The sequence below is a fragment of the Notamacropus eugenii genome, assembly GCF_028372415.1.
Source record: "Notamacropus eugenii isolate mMacEug1 chromosome 5 unlocalized genomic scaffold, mMacEug1.pri_v2 SUPER_5_unloc_4, whole genome shotgun sequence".
In the NCBI taxonomy this organism is placed as follows: Eukaryota; Metazoa; Chordata; class Mammalia; order Diprotodontia; family Macropodidae; genus Notamacropus; species Notamacropus eugenii.
In genome coordinates, this window is record NW_027325105.1 from 100,996 (window position 1) to 120,101 (window position 19,106).

The following is a 19,106-nucleotide window of genomic DNA, read 5'->3' on the forward strand; positions in this document are numbered from 1 at the left end:
AGGTATATGAAGTAGCATAATGTCATCATATTAAGATGAAGGTGCGAAATGTTTTATGGCGATTGAACATAAAATTTCAGTGGTCTATAACTTAATTCCAACACTTAATTTTTCTCCAAATATTTTTTCCGCTGCTTCCTGAGAGAGTGAGAAAAACAGCCAGTACCGTAAAGCATCTCCTCATTTGCATAGCGTGGAGAATTCTGGGAGATACTCTCCAACAGGAGTGTGCCAGGCGTTAGAGGTCTCCCTCCCTGCTGCCCAGGGATGCCGGTGAAACGGGGGCGGGGCGAGGGTTGCTCCTCCCACACACCCTGCTGCCCTCAGAGCCTCCCCCTCCCTCCAGGGGTTTCCTTCCAAGCCAAGGTTGCAAAGGCCCCGAGGAGTGCCCGGGATGTTGTAGACAGGCCCGACAGCTCAGCTGGACCACCCCACCCCACCTCACTTCACAGACGGGGAAACTGAGGCTCAGAGAGGGGCAGCCACTGGCCCAAGGTCACCCCGCGGTGCCCAGGGCGTGCACTGTCACCCTGTGGAGCAGCGGATCTGGACCATTCACAAGCGCATCCGCCCTCTGGGAACGCCAAGCCAGTTCTCCGGGACCCTCCCAGAAGCCCGAGGGTCCGGGCATGAAGTAGACGCGGCCCCCTGCGGTCTGTGCACCTGCTCTCCCGGGGTGAAAAGAGCGGGGTTCGGGCGACATCTTGCGGCTTTAGATGGGACTGTCGCCATCGCCACTCCCTGGTCTGCAACCTTCGTGGCCACCTCAGGTTCACCTCCACGCGGTCCCTCTGCAGCTCAAGAACATTCTCTGGCTCCCTACCCTGCGCTGCCGGCTCTGCTCCCCACCAGCTGTGACCTTGCATAACCCCTCTCCTTTTCTGGAATCTCAATGTGTTTTCCTGTGTGTTGGAACACACACCTTTCTGGGTGGGTTTGACCCTTTCTGCAGGGCAGTCCGGGCAAAACTATGGATACCTTTTCTCAGAATTGTGCTTTCAGCGAATAAAATACAAGAGAGGCTTGAAAACGCAACCTCTTCTATTGAAACCAAGGCGTAGCTATTTCCCTGTTTAGGTTCACGGATTCTTGACATGTATCCACAGATATCTGGGGGTCTCCAGAAAGACGGGTGGGAAGCGACTAAAGACAGAAACTAAGTACAGAGCACAGGACAACACTCCCCATAGATGCCATTATAATCTCCATTTAGCTGGGGGGAAACTGAGGCAAACAGGGACGAAATAATTTACTCAGGGTCACAAAGTAACAATCTGAGGCCACATTTCCGACTCTTCCAGACTGCAGGCCCCCCAGGCCCCCGACCCCTGAGTCTCCCAGCAGCCTAGTGACATCGGGGCGAACCGTGTGCTTTCTCCTAGGGAACAAAAACAACCCTGGTCAGGAATATAAGACCTCAGGGAGACAGTTGACTGGTTATAATCTCCACCTGATTCCAACTCCACAGAGCCCGACAGACAGCAAGGTAACTCCTTGTGCACGGATTAGTTTGGAAATCAAAGTAATTCTAGAATGACTTAAAGTCCACTGGTCTAATCCCTTTATTGCAAAGGAGAGGAGCTGATCCACACCCTGGTCCCCCCACACTCCAAAGAGTTCCCCGAGGTCACACAATCTCCAAATCTGAAGTGTCCTCCCTCCCTAGTGCTCTCTCCATGGTGCTGCCCGTCGAGGTCTCCCATTTCTTCAGGGAATTAGGACATGCTTTTGTCGAAGCAGCCCTGGGAGGTAGGGCGTATCATCAGTATTATTACGGCATTTTACAGATTAGGAAACTGAAACTCAGAAAGGAGAAAGTGAGTTGCTTGAGGTCACACAGTTTTGGAGACCTAGGGAGTCATATGGAGGTCACAGGATCATAGAGCAGCTGCTGGAAGGCACCCCTTCATTGTTCATGTGACTCAACTGAGGATCAGAGAACTTTGGTGACAAGGCCATCAACGTAATGAGAGGCATGATCTGAACCTAGATCGTCTAAGACCTATCGAGTCAAATGGAGGTCATACGATCATAGAGCGACTGCTGGAAGGCACTCCTTCATTTTTCATGTGACTTAACTGGGGATCAGAGAACTTTGGTGACAAGCCCATCCAGGTAATGAGGGGCAGGATGTGAACCTAGTCCTCTAAGGCCTGAGGCCATGTCCGTTCTGTTCAGTTCCCTGCCTCTCCTTTCCAGAAATTCCCTCCTTTAGAGCACAAAGCCTTTCTCTTATAGCAGCTCTCCAGGTCACTGACTCAGCAGGACAGGGAAAGGGAGACTTTGACCCATAATGTTTGTTGACTGCGGAAATGACTAGCTGAGTCCACTTGTTTTCCACAAGTTTTTATTAAAGTGTAAACCCAAGCTCAGTTCTTTCCTCAACCCCATGAAATGCCCCAGAGGTAGGGGCAGGGGGGCAGAAGGGGAGATGCCACCCCCTATACACACCACAACACCCTCAGGTGAGGGGTGATAGGGAGCAACAGGGTTGAGCTCCTGGCATCAGGGGCAGCTGCCCTGTCTAGGGTACTACAAGTCTCTGGCCTTTCTAGGCACCCAGGGACAACGGGCAGACTCCCAGATGGGTGCATATCATCCTGAAGGCCATGGGGTGTAAGGGGGAGCAGGGATGAAAGGGAGTTGGGTCTTTGAGCATGGAGAGGCCCTGGCTAAGTTCACCAGAGCTGGAAGGTGTGTGTGTGTGTGTGTGTGTGTGTGTGTGTGTGTGTGTGTGTGTGTGTTTGTGTGTGTATGTATGTATGTGTTTGTGTGTGTATGCCTGTGCCTATGATCCAGGACTGGGGATGCTGGCAGGGAGGGGGGCAGGCAGGGTAGTTGAGAGAGGGCACTGGGGTGCTGTGGGCAGGTGGGTCCCGGGATGGCCTGAAGAGGGGCTTATTCCGCTTTGGCTTTGGAACTTGCAGAGGCCCCAGTCCCTGGGATCTTTGAATAGATCCTGCAGAAACAGTGGAGAACATGAGAAGCAAGAGATTTCATTAGGATATGTGATATACATACATACCCATAGATATTATAATCAGAGCTGGCAGATTCCTTAGAACAGGGAATGTCAGAGGTGGGGTGGGTGAGTATGACCCTACTGGAAAGAAAATGGGATGTCAGAACTAGGTGGATCATGAAAAATGAGACATAGCTTATCATGGCTGGGAGATACTCCTGAATGTGGAAAGTCAGAGCAGGAAGGGGTCTTGGAACACAGACTATCAGAGTTAACCAGAAGGGCCTTTAAAACAAAAAATATGGGAGCTGGGGGAGGCATTGGAACATACAATATCAGGGGTCAGTGAGATTTCAGAGATTATCACTTCCAGTCCCCTCATTTTAAAGATTTGAAGAAGGGACTTGCCTCAAGGTCACATGGTGAGTCAATGGCAAAACTATGGCTAACTACACTGCTAGTGTCCTGTTTCCCAGCCCCAGCTTGGAGCAGGGTCCAGGTGCATTTCCATTCCTGCCACTCAGTGGTTGTAGTTGGAATTGCAGTGGGGAAACAGGAGGTGTCCACCAGTTCTTTGGGGAAAGGGATGAGTAAGGATGGGGATGGAATTTGGGACCAAGTGAAGAGAGAGAAAGCTTTTGGATCCACCCAAAAGGCCTCATTGCCCTTCCCAGAGTCACAGACACACCAATACTCACTTAGCCTTAATGTAACTCAGCTGACTGTTCACCAGCCCAACATACTGGTCGATCTGGGCCTAAAGGAGGTGGAGAAAGGGTTATCTTGGGGGTGGAAAGAGAAGTTCCCTTTTACCCCAAGGAGTCTCTCCAATCCACCTTCACAAGCACTCACTGAAGGCCCCCAGCAGTGAATATTTTTGGGAAAGAGAGCTGCTCACTTCCTGCTGACCCTAATTCCACAATGTTCCCAAAGTCTATGAATCCCCTATTCTCCTTCCAGCTATTTGGGTCTTCATGCATCCCAACCCCCAAACCATGGCATACCCCAATCCAGGATTTCCTTCCTCTCTTTAAAACAATTATATGCAAAATTCTGGAGCTGGGTTTGTTTTAGGATATAACCACTGGGGAACTGATATACATCTGTCCACTATGCCCCAGCTATGTGCTTGTGGGATGGAGTGGGTCGGGAGAGGTAAAGGTGAGTGGAGATAGCCCTGGACGTCAGTTGTCCCTGGTGGTGGTGGTAGTGGTGAGGGAAATTATCTAAATGATGCAGACAAGGTCATCTTCAGTGTCTGTGGCTGGTATGAAGGTCAGTTGGACCTTATTTATCTCATGCAGTAGTGGTGGATGTTTGAAGAAAGGATTCTTCAGTCAGCAAGTAAGGCTGTTTCTAGTGGGGCTGCCTCAGTGAGCTAAGGGGGCTCTAAATCTATTCTATTCTCTAAGGTCCATATCAGCTTTAATATTCCCAGGTCTGGAAGATTTGAACATCCTAACTAGTCAACCTGTCCTTGCCTCACTTCATCATTCACACACTACCAGGGTCAATTTCCAATACCAGAGCTCTAACGAGGTCATTCCATGGGGTTTAAAACATTTGTGGGCTCCCCCAACAAATTCACACTTTTTTGCCAGATCTTTGAGTCTTTGTCTCCTTAATCTCACACCCACCACTCTTTTCTTTCTCTTTCCATCACATACTGAAGAGTGTTGTGGTGGAGAAAGTGCTGGCTTTGGTGTCAGAGATTCTGATTGCAGTGCTTAATCAGTTTTGTGAGTTGGGGCATATCTTTCTCTTTCCTTGGCCTCAGTTTCCTCATCTGTTAAAAAGGGAGGTTAATCCCCAAAAGATCATAAAAATGGGAAAGGGTCCAACATGTACAAAAATATTTATAGCAGATCTCTTTGTGGTGGCCCAAAACTGGAAATCAAGGGGATGCACATCAATTGGGGAATGGCTGAATATATTGTGATATATGAATGTAATGGAGTACTATTGTGCTATAAGAAAGGATGAACTGGAAGACTTCAGAGACACCTGAAAAGACTTATGTGAACTGATGCTGAGTGAAAGGACCAGAACCAGGAGAAATTTGTACACAGCAACAACCACAGTGTGTGAGGAATTTTTCTGGCAGACTTATTACTTACTTCATTGCAATGCAAGGACTTAAAAAAATTCCCAGTCGATTCCTGAGGCAAATTGCCTTCCACATTCAGAGAAACAACTATGGGATTTGATCACAGAATGAAGCAGACCATTTTCTTCTGTATTATGCTTTGTTTTCTTTCATGATTTCTCCTATTCATCTGAATTCATCTATGCAACATGACTGAGGTGAAAATGTATTCAATAGGAATGTATGTGTAGAACCTATATTAAATTGTATGCTGTCTCAGGAATGGAGAGGGGAATGAGGGGGAAAAAATCTAAGATATATGGAAGTGATTGTAGAACCCTGAAAACAAATAAAATAATTTTTAAAAAATAAAAATAAAAGGGGGGTTACACTAGACATCACTCTGAGGTCCATTCTAGCTCTAGATCTATGATCCCTATGACCTGTGAGGTCCCCTTTAGCCCTAAATCTGTGATCCCTGATCCAAGGACAATGATTGGACCAGTCCCACCTTCTCATCCTGTCTTTTGCCATCTCGATGTCTTTGTTTACACTGCTTCCCTAAGCCTGAAATGGTTTCGATCTCCACCTCTTGCTTCCTTCTAGGCCTAACCTAGAGGTCCTCTCCTCCAGGAAGGCCTCCCTGAAATCCCTTCCCCACCCCTGTAAAAGTAGTCTCTCTCCTCTCATTTCTCACCTCCACTTTCATGTTGTATCTGACTCTTTATGACCCCATTTGGGGTTTCCTTGGCAAGAGATACTGGACAGGTTTGCCATTGTCTTCTCCAACTCATTTGACAGATAAGGAAACTGAGGCAAACAGGGTGAAGCGACTTGCCTGGGGTCACCAGCCTGTAAGCGTCTGAGGCCAGAGTTTATCTCAGGAAGGTGAGTCTTTCTGACTCCAGGGCCAGCACTCTAGGCACTTTGGTGCCACCTCGTGGTCATTTGTCTGGATTTTCCCTTTGCTCTGAATTGTCTGTCATTTTTACTATGTTCATAATGTACAAGTCTCACCTGGAATCTTTCCTCCTTCAATTAGCTCCTCCTTGAGAGGAGGAACTGAGTCTCATTTCATCTTTGTATCCTCGGTGCCTAGCACAGGTTCTCCACATACAGCAGAGCCCTACCGAAGGTCTGCTGCGTTAAATTGGGCAGTGAACGCCAAGAACTCTGCATCTGTACTCATGAAGCCTGGGTTTCAGTTCTGGTTATATTACTAGCACTGGGGAAGGGAAAGATAAGCATTTGTTTGGTGCCTACTATGTGCCAAACACTTTACAAATAGTATCTCATTTGATCCTCACTACAACCCTGTTGTTAACCCCATTTTACAGCGGAGGAAACAGTCAAACAAAGGTTATGTGACTTCCTTAGGGTCACACAGCTAGTAAGTGACTGAGGTTGGATTTAAATTCAGATCTTCCTGACTCCAGGTGCCATACTCTACCCACTGCTCTATCTGGGACGTTGGAGGAAAAGTTTGACCTCTTTAAGACTCATTTGCCCTTTTTGTCAAATTAAGGGAATGGACAAAAGAACTTTAGACTAGGATCGTGGATTTATCTTCTTAAAGCTCAATTCTGACCATGCTACTCCTTCATTCAATAAACATCAGTAGCTCCCTATTATTTTCAAAATCAAATATAAAATACCCTTGCTTTCTAAGTCTTCCATAGCCTGGTCCCTTCTGACCACTTCAGCCTTCTTATTTTAGACACACAATCTGTGTTCCAGTGACATTGGCTTCCTTATTTTTTCTTGAACCCAGACACTCCATCTACTGAAGCTGGGCAGTTCCCCTGGAAGTCCCCCATGTCTGAGGTGTTCTCCCTCCTCACCTCTGCCTTGTGGTTTCCCTGGCTCCCCCCAAGTCTCCCCGCAAGTTACACCTCTGTAAGAAAACATTCCCAGTCCTCCTTCATCTTATTGCCACCTTCTGTTCATTAGCTCTCATTTATACTGTATATCTTTTGTTTCTACAGTTATTTTGGAGCAGCTAGGTGATGCAGTGGATAGAGCACCAGAGTGAAGAAGATCTGAATTCAAATCTAGCCTCAGATACTCACTAGCAGTGCGACTTTAGGCAAGTTACTTAATCCTGTTTGCCTCAGTTTCCTCATCTGTAAGATGAGCTGGAGAAGGAAATGGCAAACCATTCCAGTATCTTTGCCAAGAAAACCCCAAATGCGGTCACAGTCTGATACAACTGAACAACAATGTAGTTGTTTGTCATAATTGTCTCCTCCTTTAGATTGTGAGTTCCTTGAGAGCAGGAACTGGTTTTTGCCTTTCTTACTATCCCCAGCCCTAGCACAGAATCTGGCACTTAGTAGGCACTCAATAGATCTTTGTTAACTGACTGACTGATAGCAGGAGAGTGGAGTGACTTAGTTCCATGCTCTGGAGGTAGAGACAAAGGGCAATGGATCTTATTTGGGTATGAGTATGGGACAGCACCCAGGCTGAGCTCACAGCTATGTCTGTATCATATTGTGTGTGAGTGTGTGTCTGTATGTGTACGTGTGTCTATGTGTGTGTCTACATGTGTGTCTGTGTATGTGTGTGTGTATGTGTGTGTACGTGTTGGGGGGGGTAGAGCTAAGTCACTGGGGCACAGAACCAGCTTGGGGTCCAAAAGAGCTTAGCTATGGGGAGGTTGGTCAGAGAGTAGTAAAAGGGGAGTTTGCAGTACTGAATTTGGAGTTTTGGTTGCTGGTTCTACTACTTATTACCTATGTGAGACAAGTCCCTTACCTTTTCTGGGGCTCAGTTTCCTCATCCGTAAAATGAAGGGGTTGGCCTGCATGACCTCTAAATTACTTTCCTTCCCTAAATCCTATGACCTGTCAAGTTCCCTTCAACTCTAAGGACCTAGGAGCCTACAAAAGAAGGAGCAAAGGGGGTGAGGGGAGGCTGGCTGGTGTGTGACTTGGCCCAATTGAAGTAACTCAGTTTAGCCCAAAGGTCAGCTGACTTGGTTGTCTCTGGCTGAGATGTGCGTCCAGGACAAACAGGTGCTGGACTGGGGTGGGGGGGCATAGGGTTGGAGTGTTTGTCCAAACTGCACTATGTCAGCAACAAATATTGTTGCTTGGTATCTTACATGTCATTTGGCTAAACCTGGGGGTCAAACTCCCCCAGTGCCTGTGCTAGGCTAGGATGAATGTCAGTCGGTCGTTCAGTCAGTCATCATTGCCCACCTGCCTGAATCTAGTTGGCATGGGGGTCATCGAGATGTGGATGGGGGGCTGAGGCCTTTCTCACCTGGTGTTGCCGGTACAGCAAAGGGAAGGTAAATGCACTTATCACACCTGGAAAAAGTCAGAAGTAAATAACTCCCGAGGAATGGTCTCAGTGCCCACCTGCCCAGTGGCCCTCCCCACCAGCTCACCCAAGATGAGAAGAGTCAACCCGTTGAAAACGGCTCCCACAAAGGTCAGGATGTAGAAGAGAAGTGCCAACTGTGGGAGACAGCCGGGGTTAGGGGGATCCTGGCGGGGGGCGTTAAACCTTTCTCCCCACCACAGGCGTTCTGTGCTCTCTGCTGTCCCAGTCCTTCCCGAGGCTGTGGGCTTCACCCGGCAGTGCCCCCCAACCCCCACCCATGCACAGGCAGGCCCTAGAGTCCTGCCCTTCCCACCACGGTGCCCCCCGCCCCCGACCACGTGTAAGCGCCCCTCCCGCAGGCACGCGAGGCTGCGCTTCTCCCCTTCAGATGAGGCTGCTCCGGGCTGGACTTCCCCGTGTCCGATGCGGGGGTAGGCCCCCTACCTTGAGGGAGTCCACCAGATCCTCCACCAGGAACAGGTGTCTCAGGAGCGTCGCCCCCGAGACCGCGCGGGCCGCGATCTGCTCGGCGTAGCGCGCCGCCTGCTCGCGGCCCATGCTCAGGTCCACGTCCAGGTAAGCCCTGCGGGGAGGGGAGGGGAGGGGAAGGGGGAGGGGAAACCAGACTTTGGGACTGGAAAAGGCGGGGGGGGGGGGGGGGGGGGCAATGCCCCGCAGCGCCCTCTGGCGGTGGAAGGAGGAACCACGGAGGACCGTACCCAGGGGCAATCCTGCTCCGCTGCACCCCCTGGGGGTTAAGAGCAGGACCACGCCAAGGGCCAGTACAGGATCTTTCCTTCCCACCCACAGCACTTCCTTTATCAGCCTAAGGGAGGGAGAGGAAGAAGGGGAAACACAAGATATAAGAGCTGGGTGGGAGACTGTCAAGGCAGAACTCCTCACTTTAAAGATGGAGAGCCTCAGAATGATAAAAGGACTTGCCCAAGGTCACACAAAGCTCAGAAAAGTCAAAGCTGTCCTTTGAAGCCTGAACCCATGATTCCAGATCTACCACTGTTCCCGTGATTGCTTATCTTGCTTGGGGTTACAACATGAGTCAGGGACGGAGACAAGGCTAGAATCCGGGGCTCTTGAGCAGCTCCTTAGAGACATGGAGAGGGGGTGGAAATGAAGGCAGAAGATGGGAAAAGACTAAGGTGAGACCCAGATACTTCAGGGGGTCAGGGTTTAAGCTCTGGTTGGAATAGAGGTCAGGGATGTCTATTTAAGGTGGGTTTGTGGGTAGGGAGTGGCACGGTACAGGGTGGAGTCAAGAGCAGAGTCAGGCTTGGGATCAGGTTCAGGGTTGGAATGAAGGTCAAGGTCAAGGCTGAAGGGTATCTTACTGGAAGGGGTTGGCCCCATCACCCCGATGCACAGCCTGCAGCGCTTTGTGGTAAACCCTGAGAGAGATGGTGAATGCCAACACGGCCAGGGCTAGGTGGGAGACCACGGAGACAATGCTGAAGTGTAGGAGGCAGAGCAAAGAGACCATGATGCCTGTGAAGACCACACCTGATGTCCTCGTGTCCCGCCAATACAGTAGTTCTGCCACTGTGGAGACAGGAGTTGAGAGGGAGGTTCAGAAAGTAACTCTAGGTCCCCAACCCCTCCCAGCTGTACCAAACACTGAGACCCAATTTGGAGTGATATAGTATCAAAGAACATCAGAGTTGAGAGGACTCAGATATTATGTAGCCTGACCCCCATTATTTCATGGTAGGTAAACTGAGACCCAGGGAAAAGAACTGACCCACTCCAAGATTAATCTCATAACAACTGAGTAGAATGACTAAAAATAACTTATTTTGTGTTCTGAACAGGAGGGAAGTTATAGTAATAATAGCTAACATTTACATAGCATTTTAAAGTTTTATAAAGTGTTTTAGATATATGACCTCATTTGATCCTCTTGACAACCCCGAGAGGTGGGGGCTATTATAGATCATGGAAAAACAAAACTAAAAGGGACCCTAAACACCACATAGTTCTCTCCCAACTCTCATTTTACCACTAGAGAAACTACAGCCACAAGATGAAGGTCACACGAGTCAACTGGCCTGGAATTCGGTTTTCCCATCTCCCAGACTAGGGCTCTTGACCTTTCACACATCTCCCTCTCTCTATACCATTCAATCTCAAGACCAGCGCTTCAGATTTACTGTCCAAATCAGGATCAAATTCTGACTAGAGCACCCTTTCCCTCTCTGCTAGTGACTCTGCCCAGGTCACAAATAGAGTGTCCTTTTACCCACGACCCCTGACAGCAGCCTGCCCCCTTGTCAAACCCCAGCCCCACTTGGACATAAGCACATCAATTCTTCTATCTCCCAGGCTTAAATTACTTCCTCTCTTTCTATTCTGTGGCTGTGAAGTCCCCCCAGCCCTTCCTGAACCCCCTCCCTAAGACCCCACTTATTTCACTATGATAGGACTATAAACAAGGGGAGACAACATTTAGGGCTGTCTTCCACGTGCTCCATCCACAACCTTGTTTCCCTTCCCAGACCCAGAACTTTCATAACAGAACCACAGAAGAGAGAATGATAGAAACTTAGAACCTAGAACAGAAAGTATTGGAGCTGAAAAGGACCTTAGGACACAAGAGATTGAAAGGCAGGGTGGGGAGAGACCTTAGAACAGAGAAGTGCAGAGTTGGGAGAATATAGAATGTCAGAAGTAGGAGGAAGCTTGGAACAGACCATCACAGCTGAAAGGGGGCAAAAAACACAGAATGTCAGAGCTGGGAAGGACCTTCCAGATCATGCATGACCAACTTCCCAAATTTTGCAGATGAGGAAAATGAGACCCAGGGAGGGGAAACTAAGCCAGGATCAGACATGAAATGGGGGAGGGAGGAGTACCATCAAAGTCTGTTAAATCCCATGGCTGGTGTAAGGGTAGGACAGTGGGGTGGGGGGTGGGGAGACAGAGGCTGCCAGAGGTGGGGGCTAAGTTTAGGCTGGACTCAGGGGAGCGGTGGAGGGGAGCTGGTGTCTGATTCCCGCAGCTGTCAGGAACCAATCCTTCCTCCCTCCCTCCCCGCTGAGTGACAGCTCCATCTGTCACCCTGGCAGGGAATGGGGTCTCTCTGCGAGGGGAAAAGGGGCCCAGTGACCCCCTGATCCGAATGGCCCTGGTGAGGGGTTTGAGAAGAGATCCCCTTTCTTCCCATTCTCTTCCTCGATAGGGTTCTCCCCCAGGGACTTAGTGGACCCTCCCTCCACCATGTGGGCCATAGGACGTCGGGGCTGCAAGGGACCATAGAGCCCGACCCCTCCCCTCCTTTGGGGAGGAGTTTCCCTCTGGAGAAACTGAGGCACAAAGAGGGGCAAGGGCCCATCCAAACTCACACAGCAGACCATGCTCCCCTCCAGACCCCCACCCATCCCCACCTTTGCTGCCTCCCATCTCGGCGGCCGGGGGTCAGGGCGGAGCAGCAGCGGGTCCTCGGGGTACGAAGCTCCAAGAAACAAGGGGGGAGGGGTCGGAGGAGAAAGGGAGGGAAAGAGGGAGGGGGCAAGGCAGGGGGCGGGGCCCTCTGAAACTGACCAATAGCTGCGCCCGGGGGCCCCCTAGCGGAGACGAGGAAAAGGCTTATGGTGAGACAACCCAGCGGGGCAGGGTCATGCCAACAGAACTCCAGCATCGTTTAGGTAGGAGGAGAGAGGCAAGAGGAGCCCATAGAAGGTAAGGGGGAGCAGCTACCCAAAGGGGCGGGATCTTCTTTAAATCAGCCAATGGCGACGGGCAAGTTCTCGGAGTCAGCCAATGAAATGGGAAGGGGGGGGGGAAACTTGGAAGGCGGGACTATTTAGGAAATAAAAAGAGACCCGCCAGTGGGAGGGGAAGAGTGGGAGCTCTGCGGGGGCGGAGAAAGGCGCCAAGGGGGCGTGGCTCAGCTAGAATTAACTGATGGAGCGGGGCGGGGGATGGGCTGGCCCAAAGAAGAAGATTTTAAGGGGAGAAGTCTGAAGCAGCGCCTCAATATTAGGTGTGAAGATAGGAAATAAAAGGGATACTGCCAAAGAGAAAGGGCAGGATGGATGGATCCTAATTATATCCAGCCTGTGGAACAGGAGAAAAACAGTCCAATGACGGGCGAGAGGTAAGGAATGGGCGTGGTCTGTACAAAATCAACCAATAATCAGGGGATAACAAGAACAGGGGAGGCGGGATAATGATGCTCTACCGCCCCCTGGCGGGGAAGGAAGGACATAGGAGAGTTGGGGGGAAAGGGGAGAAGAGGATAAATTCTATTTATAACTAGCTACTCTCGAAAAAAGGAGCAACGACCAAAAAAAAGTGAGATGGGGAAATGTAGAGGACGGGGCAGGATCCACCACTAACCAATGGCGACATTGAAGGGCTACGTAATGTAATAAAATAAGGGAGAATGGGGACGGGAGAGGGTGCTGGATCTGAAACCAACACATGCTTGTTCCTCTAATGCCCCTTAGCGGGGAAAATGGCCAGTGACGACTGGAGGAGACTAAAGGGAGGATGGGGCTGGATGGAACTCGCCAATGGACCAGTGAAGAGGGTGGGGATTATTTATAATTAATCAGTAGAGGGATCCCTGTAGGAGAGGATAGGCAAGAGGCAATAAATGGGGGAAAAGGGAAGGAGGAAATTATAAGCCACCTCAATGTAACCCTAGACTCCACTCTCACCCTACCATGTCCAGTTGGTTGTCACATCTTGCCATTTCCACCCTGCCAACACCTCTCCTCTATATCACCTGGACACTCACCCAGCTGCCACCCAGGTGCAGGTCCTCATTACCTTATATCTAAACTGCAGCAACAGCCTGCTGGTTGGTCACCCTTCCACAAGTCTCTTCCCACTCCAGTCCACCATCCTCCACTCTGCTGTCAAATTGATTTTCCTAAAGCCGAGGTCTTCCTCATATCTTCCCTCTCTATTCAGTCAACTCCAGGGGCTCTCTCTTGCCTCCTTGATTAAATATAAATTCCTCTGTGCAGCAGTTAAAATCCTTCATGAATTGCTACCCTTCCTACCTTTCCGTCCTTCTTATACCTTTTCCCTCTCTAGTGACATTGACCTACCTGCTCCATTTCTAGATTTTGCAGTGTCCAGCTCTCATGTCTAAAAGGTTCTACCCCATGACCTTCACCTCTTCCCTTGCTTCCTTCAAGACTCATCTCAAGGGGCAACTAAGTGGCACGGTGGATACAGCACAAGTCCTGAAGTCAGAAGGACCTGAGTTCAAATCCACCTCAGCTGTTTGCTTAGCTGTGTGACCCTGAGCAAGTCACCCAACCCTGATTATCTCTCCTTCCCTGCAAAAAAAGAATCAGCTCAGACCTTGCTTTCTACGGGAACCCTTTCCTGGTCTCTCCCTATCCTCTGAGACTACTTCCGTTTAATTTGTACTTGACTATAGATGGTTATAAAATGTTTTCTCCCTCAGCAGGGAGGACCCTCGAGTTAACTTTTTTTTTTTCTCTTTTGCCTTCTGCTGTATCCCAGCTCTTAGCCTAGTACCTGGGACATAGTAAAGGCTGAATTAATGCTGTTGACTGACTGGCTAAATGAGAAGTGGGGGAAAGGGAGGAGAGGGGCACAAGGAAAGGAGAGGGAGAGGACTAGGAAAGATAGATGATAGGAGGAATGGAAAAGGGGAAAAGAGAAGGGAAATGGAGTAGAAGTTGGGGCACACGGGTACAAGATGGAGAGGGTTGATGATCTACAAATAGGCCAATGGAATCACATCCCTAGTATTTTTCCCACCCTTCTACCCTTAACCAAGACTGGATTTCCCCTCCCATACGCTGCCTCTTCAGCCTCCCGGTCGTCTTCCTGAGTCGTTCCCTGAGTGATGCCACGCTACCATGTCCACACTATTCCCTGCCTCCCTAAATAAATACTGACTTTAAAGCACCATCTAGCCTGGTCCAGGAGAAGCCAGGGTACTAGTATGCCCTATCTCTCTTCGCCCATTGTTTCTTCCAGGAAGACGAGGTCTCTAAATCCCGCCTCCCCAGGACCAACCAGATGTTAAAGGCAAATACTTACCTAGGACCTGAATTTCTAGAGTGATCCCTGATTGGTCCGAGCTGTCCAAGCGCTGCCCGGTGATTGGCTCCCGCTGAACTGCTCCCCACACCTCCCCCTCCTCTTCCGGATCTTCCTCCTCTCGCCAAGAGTTAGAGTCCCGAGACCCCAGTGAAAGAGGCGGGGAAGGGGTGTGGGTATGGAGGGCTGAAATTCCTGGACGTGGGCTGAGATGTGACCAACCGACCTCAGGCAGCGAGGGGTCAGCTGGGAGGCATGGCACTTCCGAGTCTTCGAGGCAAAAAAGGAGAGAAAGGAAGCTATGAGCTTCCCCTTAGGGTGCACCTCCCGCCCCCACCAAGATTGCCCTGTGTTCGGGACCCCTCCCTTCCTAGATTCAGTCACGCTCTTCTCCAAGAATCTAATAATTCCTAAGAATCCATGCTTCTGCCCCCTCTCCCCTATCTTACCCCGAACCACCTTCAGCTAAACCTTAAACGTCCTCCTCAATTGTGCCCTTCCGGCATACCTTCCCCATCCAGTCTGGGCTCTGGTCCGCCCTCCTCCTCGCCCTCTTCCTCCTCTTCTGAAGGGCTGCTGGCCGAGTCCTCCGAAGCCGCCAGCCCCGACTCCCAGGCCAGCTGGTCCAGGCGGAGCTGCAGTTCGGCCTGAGGAGGGCCTTCCTGGGCAGCCCGTCGTCCAGGCTCCGGAGACTGGCTCAGGCTGGGGATGCTCTCCAAGCTGTCTCCCAGACCCGATGGACCGGGTTCACGGGGTTCAGAGCGGCCAGAAGGGCGAGGCCGGCGATGGACGGAGTCGCGACGGTTGCCCCCAGCTTCGAAGGCGATGTAGGAGAAGGTCAGCTCTCGGGGGGTCCCCCAGTCCTGCGACGTCGTCTCCTCCTCTTCCTCCTCAGAGAACTCACGAGCAGTGTGTAGCTCCCGGAAATCCGAATCGTCATTGCCACCTGGAAGGACGCTGTTCCCTTAGCGCCAGTCACCCACCATCTCTAAACTCCAGATTCCTCTCAGAAGATCCCCCCATGCTCACAGGATTTTAGATAAGGAATGGAATTTACAAATCACCTAATCCCACTTCTTCATTTTTACAGGTGAGGCAACTGAGACTCTGTTTCCTTCCCCAAGTTCAAAACAGGTTACTACCAGAGTTGGGATTTCTTCTTAGTAGCTCCTGCTTTGTCTTCTCCGCACTGTTACTAAATGGCTGACTTTATTTTCCCCACACACCCCAGCAGTACCTTCTCAGCGGTTCCTTCTCATTTCTCCTTAGAAAGTATGAGCTTACCATGAGTCACCGACTTTTCCTCGCAGCTTTTTGCACTCCCCACTTCATTTAGCACCCCAGAAATGCCCTTGCCATAAAGGAAATGAAGGTCGACTCTACTTACCATCTGTGGAGTCAGGAGTGGAGGAGGCAGTGGATGGTGCTTCTTCTAAGAAAGAAATAGAGTCTTAGACACAGCCTGGAAATCTTAAACACTTAGAATCACAAAATTCAGTCCTGGACGATTGGAATTTTGGAATTTTAGAGTCTTAGAATTGTAAAGTTGTAGAAATTTAGACTTCGGGAATTTTAAACTTTGAGAACCTTAGAATCACAGCATCTTAGCCTTTAAGAATCCTTGTGCAGAAGTGAGACTAGAAAGCAGAATGTCAGAATAGTTAAGGACTTTAGATACCGTCTGATCCTCTCCAATTTTATAGACGGGAGACGGAATCCTACATAGGAAGGTTTGCCCAAGGTTGCACTCTTAAGGAAAGACTGATCCCGGACCAGAATCCAGTTCGTTGGATGTCTCTGTACTGGCAAAGGGGATAGAGGTGGGAAGCATCTGACACTTCCTTCTCTATACTAGAAAAATTAATTCCAAATCTATCAGGAAAGACGAGGGGAGGCGGTGTTGATGTGTGTGTGTGTGTGTGTGTGTGTGTGTGTGTGTGTGTGTGTGTGTGTATGTGTGTGTATGCTTGCACTTGTCTAAAGCTGGAAAGGTGTGGGCGGAGGAGACTGCCCCTTAGAGACGGTGGCCCGGGATTAGTCCCAGGGAGTCCTGGGAAAGGGAGAAGGGGGAGGGATGGGGCGGGGAATGGCAGTCTTCCCCTCCCCCATTTATCCTAGGCCTTTCCCTAGGATCAGCACCACGGCTCGGGGACAGCTCCGGGTCTCGCCAGGTCTCCCTCGGTCCCTTTCCGTTCTACTGGCTGGGCCTGGCTCTCAATAGCCCGTTCTGTTTAAAAATGGAAGGCGCTTAGAGATCATCGAGTCTAATCCTTTCATTTGACAAAGGGGGGAAACTGAGGCCCATGGAGAGCTACATTAGTTGGCTGTGGGATGGGGATTCTTTCTTTGTCCTTACCCCATCAACCCCGGGAATCCCCTCCCTTCTAGAATTGGCACCCCTACCCCAGGGACTGGGGGGACTCACTGCAGTGGGCGAAGACTGGCAGCACCTGGCCCATGGCCCCGCCCGGGCCCGCTCCGGCCGCGCCGCCCAGGGCCCGGGGCCCCTCGTGCTCATCGCCCCGGCACCGCCCCAGCCGCCGCCATCCGCAGACCGTCGCCGCCTCCCTCCCTCCCTCTCCTCGGGGTCTGGGCGGGCGGGGCCCCGAGCTGGGACCGAGGGGAGCGAAGAGAAGGGGGTGGGGGGACTGCAGCACGAGCCCCGGGCCGGAGGCGGGGCTTGGGCTGGGGGGCGTGAGCAAGCGCGCCTGCGCGAGTTTACAGACGGGCGAGGGGACTGGGGAAAATAAGGAGCCTGCGCGAGTCTGGAAGGGGTGGGGGAAGGGGCGGGCCCTGAGGGGGTGGAGCATAAGCCGGGGAGGGAGGGGGGGCCTGCCTAGGGGCGTGCACTGGAGGAGCCTGAAGCCAAACTAGGGAGAAAATGGGAAAAAAATACTAGGAAACCGTGCTAGGGCTGGACTAGGTGGGAGGAGGAGAGGCTCAGGGAGGGGAGGGGATCCTGACAGAAGGGCGGAGGACACAACTGGAGAGAAGTTTTGCCAGCTCCTAAGCCTTCTGAAACTCACCATTCTGGGTGTGGGAGGGGCTCGGGGATCTCGAGAGGCGTGGCATCGAGCACCAGCTTGGGAAGCCTGGGAAGACTGAATGTGGTGTGAACCAGAGTGAGCCGCCAGGGGGAGCTTACACACTTTCATTCATTGGTTAAACTTTTATTCGGGGCCTAATAGGATGCCCAGGGAATTGCACTAGGCGCTAGGGAAAATATCACGTTCAAATAAGATCCAGGTCCCTGCCTTAACGGAGCTTACTGTTTACTAGGGAGATAACTTTAATCTTCAACACCGCCTGATAAACGCAGGAGAAAAGGACAAAGTTCTAGGTGAGGTCCAGCGGGAGGTCTCTGATCATGTTGTGAGGGAGTCAATATGCTAAAAAGCCCTGAATTGGGAGTCACATGACCCACCTTCAAATCCTGCCCCTGTACATCTTATACAAATCATTTCACCTCCTTAAGTCTCAGTTCCTCCATTTGTAAAATGAGAGAGTGAGCTAAATGGCTTCTGAGGTCCCTTCTGCCTCTAGATCTTTGACTCCAGGAGAAAGGTTGATTCTGAGTCAGAATCTTATTCAGCTAGAATAATAGACTCTTTAAGTCAGAGACTCTTAGAACTGTACTTTCTTAAGTCAAAATAGAATTTTAAGCCTTTATGTTTACCTGAGACTTACCATGACTCCCCTCAGATAATACTTCCTCTAAAAGGCTTCCATGATCTCAGTTCTCCCCAGCTGAAAGTATTCCGATTCCTTGTATCATCTTCCTATTTTGTCGTTTTCTTTCCATTGATCTCACAACACGCCCTACCTTCTGATTCTTACTTCTATCACATATTAGAATGTAAGTAAACTCTTTGAGGGTAGGAAGTGAATCATTTCATTTTTTTTTAAATCATAGTATCATAGATTTAGAGCTGGAAGGAACTTTAGAAGTCACCCAGTCTAACCCATCATCCAAATGAAACCAAGACAAAGAGAGATCAAGTAGTTGCCCCAAGATCACAAGGCTAGTAGGGTTTGGAGGTGAGATTTACACTCCAGTCTGCCTCTGATGGCCCATCATGGCATGTAGGTTCCTCTGGGTTTTTGAAGGCACTTGGTCTCTAGAATTCTCTACCAAGCTGGAAAGGTTGAATAGTGTTGTGTGTAGATCATAGATTGAAGTTCTGTTGTCCGAGTCAATTAATGTAGCCCCTATTTCCTGCCTTTGTCAAGCCTAGCTCAATTTAGAGAGGTTCATTAGCAGCTTGACCACAAAGTGATGAGGATGACTCTACTGAAGTTATATAGAGGGGTTTATGAGCTGTGTGCCTAGAGCTAGGACTCACAGTGCTAAAATTACCTCCCTTGAAATGTTTGAATCCATGAAGTTGTAATTCCCTCAGAGCCCCTTGGTCTGGAACATAGTGGGCACTTAGTGTTTGTTTAATTGAACAGAATCTTAGACTTTAGGACCTTAGATTGATAGATTCATAAGATCTCAGAGGCATAGAATTTTAGGACAGTAGAAAGTTGGCCAAGAAATTTTTATTGACCACTTCCTATGTGCAAAGCCTAAATGAGGAAGTGTTCACATTTGGACACTTCAGAGGTTCCTTCTACCTCCAGTCTTCCCTTTCCCACCCTCCCCCAGAGCCCCTTGGCCTGGAACAACGTGATCCTGGAAGGGAAGAG

The 19,106-nt window shown here is 50.2% G+C and overlaps 1 protein-coding gene across 2 annotated transcripts; it reads right to left on the reverse strand.

Annotated features, from left to right (window-relative positions):
• Window positions 1-2,330: 2,330 nt before the first annotated feature.
• Window positions 2,331-17,152, reverse strand: RTN2 (reticulon 2). 2 transcript variants are annotated; one of them, XM_072627761.1, is made up of 10 exons: window positions 16,843-17,152; window positions 15,805-15,849; window positions 14,926-15,363; window positions 14,418-14,687; window positions 9,725-9,932; window positions 8,823-8,961; window positions 8,443-8,512; window positions 8,316-8,362; window positions 3,661-3,719; window positions 2,331-2,959 (listed from the first exon to the last, which is right to left on the reverse strand). In XM_072627761.1, the coding sequence occupies exons 1-10, from the start codon at window positions 16,874-16,876 to the stop codon at window positions 2,899-2,901; spliced, it is 1,371 nt and encodes a 456-aa protein (XP_072483862.1). In that variant the 5' UTR covers window positions 16,877-17,152; the 3' UTR covers window positions 2,331-2,898. The 2 variants fall into 2 exon arrangements, with proteins under 2 accessions (XP_072483862.1, XP_072483863.1); XM_072627762.1 differs by lacking the exons at window positions 14,418-14,687; window positions 14,926-15,363; window positions 15,805-15,849; window positions 16,843-17,152 and adding an exon at window positions 11,774-11,891.
• Window positions 17,153-19,106: the final 1,954 nt, after the last annotated feature.